The sequence below is a fragment of the Rhagoletis zephyria genome, unplaced genomic scaffold (assembly GCF_001687245.7).
Source record: "Rhagoletis zephyria isolate East Lansing unplaced genomic scaffold, Rhagoletis_zephyria_1.1 Rzeph_scaffold_00002, whole genome shotgun sequence".
Taxonomy (NCBI): domain Eukaryota; kingdom Metazoa; phylum Arthropoda; class Insecta; order Diptera; family Tephritidae; genus Rhagoletis; species Rhagoletis zephyria.
The window spans coordinates 833,021-847,682 of NW_016157086.1; the positions used below are offsets into that span (position 1 = coordinate 833,021).

At 39.0% G+C, this 14,662-nt stretch overlaps 1 protein-coding gene across 1 annotated transcript in view; it reads right to left on the bottom strand.

Moving 5' to 3' along the window:
* Window positions 1–9,363, bottom strand: part of jeb (low-density lipoprotein receptor domain-containing jelly belly protein) — a 192,262-nt gene extending 182,899 nt beyond the window's left edge. The window contains exon 1 of the mRNA XM_017619932.1: window positions 4,967–9,363. Coding sequence (XP_017475421.1) covers window positions 4,967–6,815 — 1,849 coding nt within the window. The 5' untranslated portion in view covers window positions 6,816–9,363. The remainder of the gene's footprint in view (window positions 1–4,966) is intronic.
* Between the last annotated feature and the right edge of the window lie 5,299 nt (window positions 9,364–14,662).

Here is a 14,662-nt window from a genome sequence, read left to right on the forward strand (position 1 = left end):
GCGTACAGAAGAGAATATTGCGTCTGTTTCTGAGAGTGTTGCTGAAGACCGTGAAATGTCGATTCGTCGCCGTTCGCAGCAATTGGGTTTGCGAAACACATTTCGAACCGAACACTGATTTTGGTAATAAAATTCAATGATTTGCAAGCGTTGCTCGTTAGTAAGTCTATTCATGATGAAATGTCAAAGCATACTGAGCATCTTTCTCTTTGACACCATGTCTGAAATCCCACGTGATCTGTCAAATACTAATGCATGAAAATCCTAACCTCAAAAAAATCACCCGTTACATATACATCGCGTGTCGTAATTATAAGCATACGAATTTTTTTTTTTATTTTTTTTTTAGTTAATTTTTATAAAAATTTATTTTATTATTTAACAAATACCATTTGAATCCAAGTTTGAAATTTTATGCAATACTAAAAAAATCAAGAAACTTTCATAAAAACTCAAAATGTTTCACGAAAATTTGTTAAGTTTTCTTAAATATTGCGCAAAGTTCGAGACTTTGATTTATAAAGTTTTTATTAGAAATAAACCATAGTTTTTTTATAAAAAACTAGCTAAAACTAAATAAGAAAAAAATTATTTTTTTTTAAACTAGTCTATATGTTGTGCGCTTATAATAATGACGCGTGGTGTATTCAGATATATACACTATAAGTATTCATCGTCTGTTGATTTGATAAAAGGCTTGTATCTGTAAGTTTTAAGACATAAAAAAACACAAATTCCTGAATATTTTTGGTTTTCTATACTGCAATAAGCGCGCAATATTTTCAAAAGAATTTCGAAATTGATCGTACAAAAATCGGAGTACCGTAGTAAATTTTAGGGACGTGAACCTTATGAAAAATTAAGTCGGTTCGATTCCGCTGTTCGAACCATTTTATCACCTTTGAATTGGTTCGTTAAAACGGTTTTTTTTTCTTTGTACCGGAATTTTGTTTCAATGGTTCGGAAATTAAAAAAAAAACTATCCACGTTTCTCTTATTTGTACTCAGTAACAATCCAAAAAATATATATAAAAATATATATAATTTATGTCAAACACTATACGTAGTAAAAAACATGGTATTGTCATGTCTAACAAAAGAAAAAACTAAAAAGTGTACAAAATTTTCTAACGAAAATGGACGAAATGAAATAAAACTTTATAAGAAGTAGTTAGATTTTCGCTTCGGATCAAAGTGGCTCAGTTAATTAACTAAAAACAGGTTAATCCGGTCAAAACCATTTCACGTTCCTGGTAAATTTTTATTTTTTTAAATCTACTACGATCGTAGTAAACTTCTACTCTGCTCAATCACTTATTCGTCGAATTAGATAAGTTCGAATGAGCCACAAAAATGCTTGTATGACAGGCATTCTATTGTTTTGCTGTAGAAACAAGTGTTTTTGTACGAGCACTTGTCACGCGTATGAAACAGTGTTGCTTTCGAGTTAATATACGCTATGGTTATCGAGTGACAAACGTGTGTATATATGTAAGATGTAGTTTTATAAAAATACGGCGAAAGCATTTTCAGTTTTTTTTTTTTATTGGAAAAGTCAAAGGCAATCAACCCAAAAATTGGATTCGAGTGATATTGAATGTAATAACTTCATATTGAATTCGAGCATGCGTACCCTTTAGGAAATGCGAACAATCGCACATGCAATGTCATTGGGAGGAATTATTCACTCTCGCTGATTGCAGAAAATCCAGGGAAACGTTCCACAAAGCTACTCATAAAGTGAATGTCAAATCCTTCAACAAATCTTTCGTTTGAAATGAATATCGAAATTACTGTTATTTCTTTCGGAGTTTCTACGTGAAGCGACAAGCGAAAGCTTTACCCATGCTTTCAGTTAAAAGTTAGAAGAAGTTACTGCCAAGTGGAAGCATTTCTCATTTTCCAAGAGGGTATGTAAGTACATCCGTATGCACATATATGTATTGATTAAATTAGTATGTATGTCATGCTTATTTGTGTTCAATATATCGAAGTGCTCGCAACCCTCAGCTGAACTCAACGAAATTGCTGTTGCCCTCTAATCAAAAATGACTGTCAGTAAGCAAACAACAAAAAACAAAAAATATCCTTTTAGTGGGCTACCACGAAATGTAACTCTCAATTCCACAAGCAACCAGTGGCTGCGTGACAAAAGAAAAAGCAATAATCTGCAATATCGTAAAAAGGTTGGTTTTTAGTTCTTAGCGCAATAAAGTTTGAATTTTCTGCCAGATAGAAAAAAAGGAATGGCTCTATGCTCTGGTGTGCAAATGACGGTCAATGGAATAAATATTTGTTTCGTTTCATAAATGGTGTTTGTTGTTATTTTTATACCCGAGCGCACTTGTGCACAAGGGTATATTAATTTTGTTCACATAACGGTTGTTTGTAACAGCCAAAACGAATCGAGATAGATATAGACAAATGTATACATAAATGATCAGGATGAAGAAAGAAATCGATTAAGCCATGTCTGTCTGTCCGTCCGTCTGTCCGTCGGCCGTTGACTCACAAACAAGGACCTTTTCAATAAGCTGTTTGAGGATAGGCTGAGTACGCCGATTTGGAATGGATGAATGAATCGATTGCCTCGGCAAAACACTGACAGATGCCTACAACCAGACTTTTCGCCTACGGGAGGCCAAGAGAAGAGCAAAGCCCCTTGGAAAAACCTCGAATTTGGCCCCCTCAAGAAAGCCTTAGCAAAACTTTTTTAAACTATGAACATGTGATGACTGCCTGGAGGGCAAAGGCCATTATATGAAGTTCCTCTAAAGCTATAAATACATATGCAACAGCTATGCATAAATAAAAGAGACAGCAATGCTGTTCAGAGAACGACCCAGATTAAATTATGTCTGGCCAAGGACTGGCTGGAGTGAAAAAACTCTTTGGGCAATATTTATTATGTAACAAAAACCACGACAACATCGCAAATTACGCTTGCCTTTATTGGATCCCGGGACACACTTGCATTATGGACATCGAGGTGGCCAACAGACTTTCCAAAGAGAGAGCTCCTTCGGGAACTTTACACAATAGATGATGTAGCAATTTCATGCAATAAATCACTGAAAGCTCGCTTTAAATGATGCTTCAAATATATTTTCTTATAATTTTTTAAATAATTTCTTGAAATATTTGTTTGAATTAAAAAATCACTTTTTTAGTTTCTTCAAAGAATATGGTAGCTTCAATAAAAAAACAAAAATCTCAAAAGCGCAGTTTATGTCAAATGCGAGCAATGCCGAATAAGAAGAAGAAGTGAAACTACTTTTAAATATTTGTATTATGGGAAAAACCTTGAATTTTTGATTAAAGAAAACAAAAACAAAATCATTCAAGCGGTTTTCGATAATTTTGATAATAAAAAAATTTGTTACTTTTTTAAAGATTTTGACTTAAAACGCTAAGTTTTTGTGGAATTTGTACAAAATTTGTACATGATAATATTTGTTTTACTATAAAAAACTTATATTCTGAAAATGAAAGTTACATATATCTGCAAAATCTAAGTTTCTAGAGTACTTTAAAGGCTCGAAAGTGACCCCAAAATAAGCCAATATTTATCGTTGTATCTACGATAGAAACCGTACTGATAACTCTAAACAATAAATATGCCGATAGGCTTGGAATTTTACCTTTGAAACCGCTTCATTAAATCTCGTGCAGTAAGCGTTTTTGTGAAGCTCTAATAATTACAAGTACAACATTTGAGCATGACATCCATACCGTAACGAAAGACGACTTCTACGTCAAAAAACATCTGTTAAAAAGCTAAGCAGAATGCAGCTTAAAATTATTTATAACTTTAGGGTATTTAATAGATCTAATTTTTGCTTTACTACTAATCCAAATGCGAGTAACTTTTAACCTATTATATTTAAGACAATTGTCTTTTAGATACAAATTTTAATAGTTTTTTCCATTTTTGGCTTTGATTTCTGACTAACTTTAAACGTGCTTCAAATGTGAAATATGTATAACAAAAGTCTAACTGGTTTTCCTGAATTTAAAAATTAAGTACCGGGCTTTTTCAAATAGCCTTTTTTCGAATAACTGGAAACCCAACTTTCGAAAAATGTGGAAAAAATGCAGTATTTACCAATGATTTTGGCCTTTTACTATTCATCTTCATATGTATGCGGCATGTATTGCTTTCTAGCGAGAAGCCTAAATGTATGTTACAGTTTGTAACTGCATGCCTTGAATTGATATGAAAAGTGATATGCATGTACCCAATCCCAATTTTTTTACAAATTGATGAAATCGATCCAAAGTTTCTATTTTTACAGTAGAACTTTTAGTTCTAAGTAGTCTAGTCCAGTTTGAATCCTGAATGAAAGACTTATTGTCAATTAAATGTAATAGAATTGTCAAGGAATTATACATACCACTTCAATTTTATTGCATGCGATATGGTAAATTTTATTCGCCACAAAAGTAAATAAGAGGGGAGGTCCGGAAAATTGTCAACTCTTTCAGCATAGAGTTAATATTACATGCTTAGGTTTACATGATGCATACTTTAAGGCACTAGTTAATCGTTTAGTTCCCTAGCGAGATAATTTAGGGTAGCGAGTTCCAAAGCAATAGTGAAGAGCTCACCCACAATTTTAAAAATTCATTGTCGTTTTGAAGCAAGATTATCGTCCAAGAAATAACAAGTATTCCCGAAATATATTTACAACAACTATTTTCTAATTGAAAGTACTCAGTTAACATATAAGTCGAACTATTTATTATAAATTTAGTTCGTCTGGAGGCCAGGTGTGGACTTGCACTGGCAAAGGACGAAAACTCGCCACCATTGCTTTCAGCGCACCTAAATTAACTTGGCCGTGACATGACAATTATTCGCAGCATTTTGAAGACAGCCATAAAATTTTAGTACTAGGTAGTTAGAAAATATCAAAAAAAAAACAAAGTAGCCTTAAGTAAAAGATAGTTTTTATTGTTCACTCACCTATTTGTGGCACATCGTACTGCCGCTGCCCTCGCGCTGTGCGCAACATCAGCTGACTCGCTATGGACGAGTAACCGTTATTCGCCGCCGCAGCAGCAGCTGCGGACATACTATTGCCCGCACCACCGCCGCCGACGCCCAGGCCGCCGGAACGTTTATGATTGGGATGCAAGAAAGACTCCTGCTTTTGTAATGGCGTTTGCTGTTGCTTATGTAGCTGTTGCTGTTGCTGTTGTGTCTGTTGTTGTGCTTTCAATTTCGCAGCAGCTTTAGCGAAAGCGGTCGTTGAGCTAGCGCTATCATCAATGTTTTCCTTGCCAACCTGCTGCTGCATTGGCGTTTGCTTTAGTTCTTTTTGTTGCTGCTGCTCACTTTTGATTGTCGCGCCACTGTCGGCGGACAACAGTGTTGAAGAGGAACTTTTTTGCTGCGGTGCCATTGCGATGAGAGCGCTTGGCAATTTGTTATCGTTGCTGTTGTTCGGCTGAATATGCTTGCTGGCGGTGGCTTCCGAATTGGCAAACGCGAATTTATTGTGTCTTTCAGTGTTCGAGCCAAAATGATGCAACTGCTGCCGCTGTTGGCCGAAAATATTGCGCTGCCACTGTTGCAACTGGCGCTGTTGTTGTTGTTGCTGTGAGCGTTTACGTTGCCACTTCTGCTGCAGATGTGTATTGAAGTTTTCAGCACCGCCGGCGCTACCACCAGCATAGGCGCCACTGCGATGCTTAATCCCGCCGCCAAATGCGTGTTGTTGCTGCTGTGGCGGATAATGTTTTTGATGCTGCTGTTGTTGTTCATGTGCCTGCTGCTGCACTTGCTGCGCGCGCTGCTCTTTCAAGCCACCGCCACCACCATGCTGTTCCTTTTCGAATATTTCCTGCAAGGTGTGCGGTGCGCTTTCCTCGAGTTCCTCGAGCGTGCGGTATGGATTCAACAGTAGCGGCAAACCATCGTTCAAGTGATGTGGCCTAGTATTGCCGCCGGCAACGGCATGAGCTGGCGAGTCATCACTCCACATGCTGCGATGTTCGGGCGGCAACAACTCATCCAAGTACTGGTAGCTGTCCAAATCGGTGAGCATTTCATCCAGCTCTGGTTCAGCCTCGATCAGCACATCCAAGTCGTCACCACGCTGCGGCTGGCCGTATTCCTCGCGGTCGGAAGGTTGCACGATGTGCCCATACTCATATTTCTCAGGGCGCGTGTGCACGCCGTATTCGCCCTCCTCGTCTATATACTCATCCTCAATAACTGACGGCTGTTTCACGACACTACCATACATAGGACCGCGGGCCTGTTGCAACAGCAATGACGGATAATCGCTCTCCACCTCCTCGACAGGGCTCATTTGTATGCGACCGGTGATGATGGGACGTCCGTGATGGCCAGTGCCCGCGTTGGCCGCAGCGGTCTGTTTCGCCAGACCGAGCAACATAAGCCGTTCGCGCTCCAGCTGCGCCATATCGGCCAGCTCCTGGGACAAACGGCCAGCGCTATCTAACTGACCCACCATGGATTTGCTGAAGGTATGCGCAAGACTGCCGCTGCCAACGCCACCACCACTACTACTGCTACCACTGCCGCCGGCATGCAAATGTTGCGCGTGCTGCGTTGCGGAGAGTATATTGAGCATTTGATTGCTATTCGCGGCGGTATTGTGTTGCGTGCCGCCGACGCCGACGCCAATATTCGTTGGCGTATTAACGCCACTACCAATGCCTATGCTACTGACACCGCCCGCACCAGGACTGCTGCCGCCGCCACCAGGGCCATTCAAACGCAATGCGTAAATGCCACCCTGTATGATCAGCACGCAGGCGAAGGTACGTAGAATGGAGCAGAGCATTTTCTTTTTGTTGAGGCGGCGTAAACGATCTATTAGACGTGCTATGTTTGGGGATTTTTCGTTACTACTTGGCTGGGTGTGAAACGAATTGTTGAGAGGCGAGAATTGCTTGTCGGACGCCGAAAGGGTCGGTCAGGAGTTCAAGTGACTTTTGTGGGAACGCAATTAAAGCGTAGGCTCTGTTTTTGGCTTTTGGATGCTGGGTCTCGGATATGCTGTTTAAGTCTAAGCAACAATTCGCTTGAACACAAAAGTCTTCATTCTCTCACAGTCTCTTAGTAAGTTGTTTGCGTTACGAGGTTAACGTTACAAGCTGCGTACTATGCCCAAGCTATTATTGAGGCCGTACTGCCCCTTAACGGAACTGGAATGCTGGAAGATGCGTTGCTCAATTTTCACCAAGCAACTTTTCGTTTTATCGCCGCGTGAATTTCTTGGCAACGTCAACGGCTATTCCCAACTTTTTCCGTTGTCTTCACAAGTTGTTGATTGCTGCCTTATGGCGGCTAGCGCTTTCGCCTGCGGGAGCGCTTGTTTGTTGGCTGAAGTTTTTCACGTAATCGCAATTTTTCGCCGGAACGTTTTGATGCCTCGCCAAAAAGTACGTTTCCGCTGTTTTTTTTTGTTGTCCTTTAGATTCGCTGTACGTCTCGTTGGCTGTTGATTTCTTTGTGTGCTTTCAATGGCTTTTCGTGGGTTTTATGTTCAGCTGTTTCCGTTTGCTGTTCGTGCTAGTTGGTTTCTTATGTTTAGTCGCTTTTTTTTGCTTTGGTTTTGTTATTTTTTCATTACTTTCCTGCACCGAACACACACTTTTTTTCGCCACTGTATTTTATATGTTGTTTTCTCCTTTCATCGGTGTGCTTGGCTGGCAATGTACGATAGTTAAATACGCCGTTGAAATGGCAATTTCACAGACTTCGATTGCCGTCGTAAGCGCTGTGTGGCGCGCCAGTCGAGCGTTCAGTCGTTGTTACTGTAATCCAAGCGATTACAATAATATTTTAGTTGCTTGTTTGTTTATTTTTCCTTTGTTTATTTGTTGTTTGGTTGAGCCCGTTTCGAGGCGCTCTACTACACTGGCTTCTCGCTAACCCCGGTCGGTCGTTGGTTGGCCGTTGGTCGGTATGCCGCCCTTAGTTTGCCGCGGGTTTCATTACCAACACCGGCAACTGCGTCGTAACGTTCGTTCGTTCGTTTGTGGCCGATAATGGCTCACTACACAGCACACGCCTGCTCACTTGGCTCGCACAGCTTTAGACTTCAGTCTTCCGTTTGTCTGTTACGCTGTCGTCTGGTTGTGTTTCCTTTTTCTATTACTAAATTTTTTTGTTTTCTACTTTATCTATGTATATATACGCTTGCTATAGTCTTTTCTTGTTGCTCTTGTTGTCTTCTTCTTTTTGAGCGCGCCAATCTTGTTATATGTCAGTGGAGACAAAATCGATAATCGATGCGCTGTTCCCGCAACTCTACTTTAGCTGTTACGTTTGCGTGTCTGCGATTCTTGCAATTGTCTGGAGTGAGTCGAGTAAGCTACTATGATTTGCGTCGTCCGTTCGTGTAGACTTACGGTTGTGTGTTGAATCTTTGGAGGAACTGTGTGTACAAGTTTCTAATAGCACCGACCGCAATCTAAATTGTTTGAGGCTTGACCACTTGCGTAGATTGTAGTTGTGTGCCTTGTGAGATATTCTGCAGAAGCTTCTTAGTTATTTTTTTTTTTATTATATTTTGACATTACTTTGAGGAACTATTCAGCCTTATAAAAGCCCTTGTGGTCAGTTTGCGGCATATATTTCCCAGTGCGCGCTACAATTTTTAATGAATTCTAAGTTTACCAAACTGTCTTTAAATTTTGCTCTCACTCTTCACACTCTCTACTTTAGTCACCGTCCAGTTTAAGCTATCTGCTTAATTGCGTTTTCCTGTCGACAACAGTCACTCAGTTTTCGTTGGCTTTGCTCTCTCGCATGTGGCACGCACTTCCACGCACGTCGTCCGGGCTTCAATTTTAAGCCGCTTACTTACTTATTTACTTTCAGCACAACATGTGCGTATAGCTCATTTGTTCCACACGCAACTGTTGATTGTTTGTTTGCGTCGCACTGTACAAACCTACTCGGTGATGCCTTTTTATTAGGTTTTCTCTGTTTTTATTTGGTTTTTTGTTTTTGGTGAGAAGAGTCACGTCGCTTAGCAGCTTATTGACGACTTTTGACCACAGTTCGTTTGGGGCTCACCTGTCGTTTAGCAAACACAATTTTTCTACCTGCACGTTTCGCACTATTTCTCCGAGGGGATAACTTACTTTTTATTAGTTTTGACACAGTATGTGCTTGCTTTTTTCGGACGCACTCGTCGTTTGCGGACTTCGCTGTGTTTTTTGTTTTTTTTCGCACTTTTTTGTCTGCTTTATTTTTATGCTTATCTGCTCAGATTCTAGGGGTGGATATGCACTTTGTAGTACCTTAACTGTCTGCACGGTTGTTGTTTTATTTTTCTCTTTTCTCGCTAGGCACACTCCACTAATTTTTTTTTTTTTTCACATACACACACTCTTTATTTCTTATATATTTTTTCTTAGGTTTCTTATTTTATTTTCTTGTTTTCTCGTTTATTTTTGGTAAGACTGCGCATTAAAGTCTCTTGGCTTATATTTGCTTTTCGCCAATTTAGTTTCGGCTTTGTTTTGCTGCCACTAAAACTACCAAGCCACCGCACCGCGTCTCTAACTCACTTGCCGCGCCTACCGTGTGCTCAGTAACTGGGTGGCTGGTTGGCTGACTGACTGACTGGATTGCAGTGCTTTTGGATCGTTCGACAACTGCCGCCTGCCTGCCTACCTGCCTACCTTCCTGCCGTGCTGCCTGGCTGGTCGGCTATTTTTAGCTTTATGTTTTATATTTTATTTTGCTCTGTTTTGTTTGCGTTACGTGTCTGTCCCTGGGGATTGCGAGGGGGTAGGATAGCAGCGCACAAGCGTTTTATATGTTTGGTTGCGTTTGTATGTGTTTTCAGTGAGGACCTTCGTTCACCTGTCGCCAGCAAAAGTTTTCTTCTCCACCACCGTACTCTATTAGCTCCGGCTGCTCCTTCTTCTACCCAATCTCGCTTTATGGTCTGCTTTGCTTCGTCCTTTCTTTGTGTTTATCTTCGACTGGTTAGGCGTTCGCACTGTAGGTTGCAGGCAAATGTTTCTGCTCTCCTGCACACTCACTGCTTGGCTGTTGGCTGTCTGTTTATTCGGCGACCGGCCTGTCGGTCTGTCTGCTGACGCTGTATGAATGTTTGCCAAGCGCCTAGATATGCTGCTGGTTGTGCAATGCTTGAGACTCGAGTCGAGTACGTAGAAGACTGGCTTGCGCCTAGTCTCTGGTTCTGGTCGTTCTCTACTGTGTGCACGTTACCGCTAGTTGTTGTGAAGTGTCGTATTCACTTTTGGCTTAACTTGCTTCCTTTTTTCGTGTTTTTTTTTCTGAATTATACCTTTTCTACTACTTTGCTGTTTTGTTACTTTTACACTTTGTTTTTGTTGCGCACTTATCAGCTGCAAAATGACTTGCTCCCTGGAACTTCCTGTTTATGATTGCAGCACAGAATGGCAAGTTTTTCGTTTTAGTTTTGGCTTTCGCAACGACGGAAAATTATGCCTGAATCTCTGTCGTTTAGTTTGGAGTTTGAGTGGAGCTCTGCTGGAGTTTATTTTGCTTTTTTACTTGTTTTGCATAATTTTCTTATCACCTTTAGTTAGAATGTTTGTATCCAATGCTCTTCAGCAAGCACTCAAAGGATCTGTGAATTCAGGCTTCATTAAAAAAACATAAGAATATAATTAAAATTTTTTTCGTAAATATATTTCAGAGATTTTAATTAATTTTCCGGAGATTTTCGCGAGGCTGGTGGTTTTCTTAGTGTAATGAAAGCTCATTTTATTTTTTAATATTCATTGATTGACACAAAAATTGTTGAGAATAGTTTTCAGCAGCGTCTTTTATTAAATAAAGTTAAGAATATTAATAAAATCAGCAACATTTCTTGAATAATCTTGAATTTCCAAGCCAGTGCACTATGGGAAATTTGAAAAATTGTTTGGCAAATATTGATTATGGCTAAACAAGTATGATTTCTTACATTTTTGCAAAAAAAAAATCTTAACCCTTGACGGCCGAGTTGTCTAAAGTAGTCACTTTTTAATTCGTGGTTTATTAAAAAAGTTGAAATGTAGTTTTTTCTTAAATATTTGTATTAACAAATGTCCCTTAAAAATGCTTTATTTTGCAAAAAAAACTCCTTTTTTTTATGTTTATGGCATATGGTTTTTTATATATTTTTCCGTAAAAACATTGTGACAGAATAGAGCCGATATTTAAATAAAAAATTTCACTTAGTTATAAAAACGCGTTCTAAAGTGATTCTTTTTAGAAAATTTTGCCAAATTATATAAATTTCAATTGACAGCCTGAGAGGTCTGAATTTCCTAATTTGTTTGCTGGAAAATTAAAACGAGCAGCCTCTGCAGCAACAAAATTATTCACAGCCTGCTCTCTCCTGAGTTCTGATCAAATTACCTATAGTGCAGCGGTGTGAAATTACAACTGTGTGAGTTTAATAATTGCATAGTTTAAGGCGCTAAACTGCAAAGAAATATAATTCTAAGGCGTCAAGAAAATAACTTTTGTCAGCCTAAGAGTATCCTGCATAACCAATTGTTCGAGAAATTTATTCTTTCAATCCATGAATGAATGACTTACGTGATATTTGCAGTGCAATTCTGACAATCGCTACGATATATTTTCGTGGCCAAAATTCTCTAAATGAAAAGCATTTGGGCCTAAAAAAATACACCATGGAACTGTAACAGATGCAGTACGTAATCAGCCAAATTTTTGGCGATCAAAACTAGCGATAGCAAATGTTGGAATGCGGCTGCTGATAAACCTGTAAGATAGCTATCTCACTAAAGTAGACATCCTGGTTGTTTAAATTTATCCTGGTTTTTGACAAATTTTCCAGTCGCCCTGATGACACTTAAATTGTCCTGGTTTTTTAACGCAGGTTAGTGCAGATACCCATTCATCAAATTTTTGTTATGACAAATAGATTAAGCTTCTGTTTTTGGCGAAGAGTCACGAATGTCAGAAGTAACAAACTCCTCAAACGTCGACATCCCAAACTATTCAACTACAGAACCGAATTCATCAGCTAATTTATGTATTTATGTTAGTCAATCATTGAGAAAGTATAGTACCGCTTTCTTAATGCTGAAACCCGAATCAAATATATCAAATGTGCTGGAATGAGAGTTAAAATCAACGGAACATAAGCAACGGAGTTGCTCGTGTAATTCAAAATTAGTTTTACAAGTTTTCAAAAATAGGGGAGAAAAGTGTCTTGATACCCGAGAGGGAACATTAAGGCTAACTTCACCCAGAAGAAGCGGGCTTGAAATTGAGTCTGTCAGTAATTTAACCATGAAAATTGTACGAAGCATTTCTCTGCGGCTGCAAGTGTGGAAAAATAAATAAGTTTTGATAATCGGCTCGTATAAGGCGGAAGGTTATATTGATATTGCAAATGCAGTATGAAATGGTAGAGGAGATAGAATGCGCCAACGTATTTGTAATAATTGATTCAAAAAATTTAGGGACTGCAGAATGCTTAGCTAAATATGCCCCGTTAGTTCTCCACTGAAGATCTGCTACCGCTTGTATGTAACGAGGTTATGAACGATTCCTTCCATACAGTTGGAGAAACGCCCTCTCTGAGAGACAAATTAAATAAGGCTGTTAAAGGAATATAGAGATAATCAGCACAATTTGTAAGAAAAGAAGTGGGGATCTGGTCAGCACCATAACGAAAGGACTGCTTTAAGGATTTCAGGTAAACTACTATATCATCAGGAGATATTACTGGGATATATATTGAGTTAATTGGACACAGTTTAAAAGGATAGTCAATGTTAGCATGAAAGTTAATGAAATAATTAGATTTAAAAAACTGAGCGAACATGTTGGAAATTATTTTATTATCACTAGAGATGGCATATTTTGATACCTCATGGCGGACGAAAATCCACTGCATTTCGCTTGGAGTTTACGAAATCATAAAACGATTTGGGGTTATATATTATACGCTGTTTGACTTTACACTAATAAGCTTTGTAACAATTGTTATTTAATTCAAAGAACCTATGACGCAAAATTGAGTATTTTACATAGTATGAGTGTAAACCCGTTTTTTTGTTTCTGTTTTGTCTTGAGCGGACTTCAGTCAAAAGCGTTGCCAGAACATTGCGATACTCATGGCCAATCAAGCGACTAGTAAGGCTCGAAATGCCTTAAAAAACCGTTGGTCCGATCAGTCGCTCATTTGCAATAGACTCGCACATATTTATTACATCTGAGAAATAATTTTATCAACAAAGAAGAGGGAGAAAAAATTGAAAATATGAAGCAGACTTGACGTATTATATACTAATTAAAGCATACTAATACAAATTTTCTAATCCGATTGTCATGCCTAACCAGCTACAGAAAGATTTTACATCTTTTACTCCTTACTTACGATTGAAAGCCTTCGTCGAGCTACTGGTGGAGTTTCCGCTCTATAATACACGCGAGTGGAAAAGGAAGGACTCTCCTGCAGGAGGTATTGGCACATCCATTTGGCAGCACTTAGCACATAGCAGCTACAGCACCGCAAAGAAGAAGTTTTCTGTTCTAAAACGAGATTTCTACACCAGTTATGGGCAAGCATTAGGCTAAAATAAATGCTGGGCAATGGATACATTACATTTCTCAGGAGTATTTGAGCATGAAAAAACTATCTGCGCTATGGATGGCGTGATTGCTCTCAAGTAAAGAAGTGTTTGCCAAATCGTACTAATTTTCGCCCCGTAGAAGAAAAAATAAACCAGATGTGGAGGAGCAGTGAAAGCAGTGGTCTTCTTCGCGTGAACCTGCACCACACAAGATCAAGGAGGGTCTCTCTGCCAACAAAGTCAAAGCGACAGTTTTTTTAGGATGCGCGCGAAGTGATTTACATAGATTAATTATTTACTTAAAAAAAGGGGGCAAAGCAACGAATATTACTAAGAGCTATTAGGAAGGCTCGACATTGATTCGATGCAAAAAAAACACCGTATTTCCTACATATTCGCCACATTCAATCAAATGAAGCTATTTCCTGCTTATAAACCTCAAAAAGTGGCTCAGCGGTAAAAAAAAAACTTGCGACAAATGAAGTCATCAAGGAAACAAACACTCTATTTTAAGGACCATATACCAACCTTTCTTTCGGAGAGGATAAGCAAATTAGAAAAACGCAACACTCAATGTATCGAGCTAAAAGATGACTAGGAAACAGAGAAAGGGTGCTGCAGATCTTTGACGGCAATTATTTGTAATATGTTACCGATTCTTTTCAGACAATGTTACTACAGGCGTTGACAAACTTAGTTATGGAGCGATACTCAGTTGAACAACGCGCAAAAGTTATATAAACGTTGATGCCGATTTTTCAAAAAAAAATATCAAATATCAAAACGAGTCATGGTTTGATTTATTTTTTGGGCTGGCGTAGTGATCAGACCGTACATCTTCGAAAATGTTGCCGGTAACGCTGTTACGCTGAACGGTGAATGCTATCGTGACATGATAACACACTTTTTATTGCCTGAACTAATGACTGAACTTGGACAATATGTGCTTTCCACAGGATGATGCTACTTGCTAAACAGCGCATGAAAAAGTTACCATATTGCGAAAATCGGCGGTAGTCATTACGGCGAGTTTTGTCATCTAGTAGGAATGCAGCGGTAAATTGAAGATAACGCTAGCTCCATC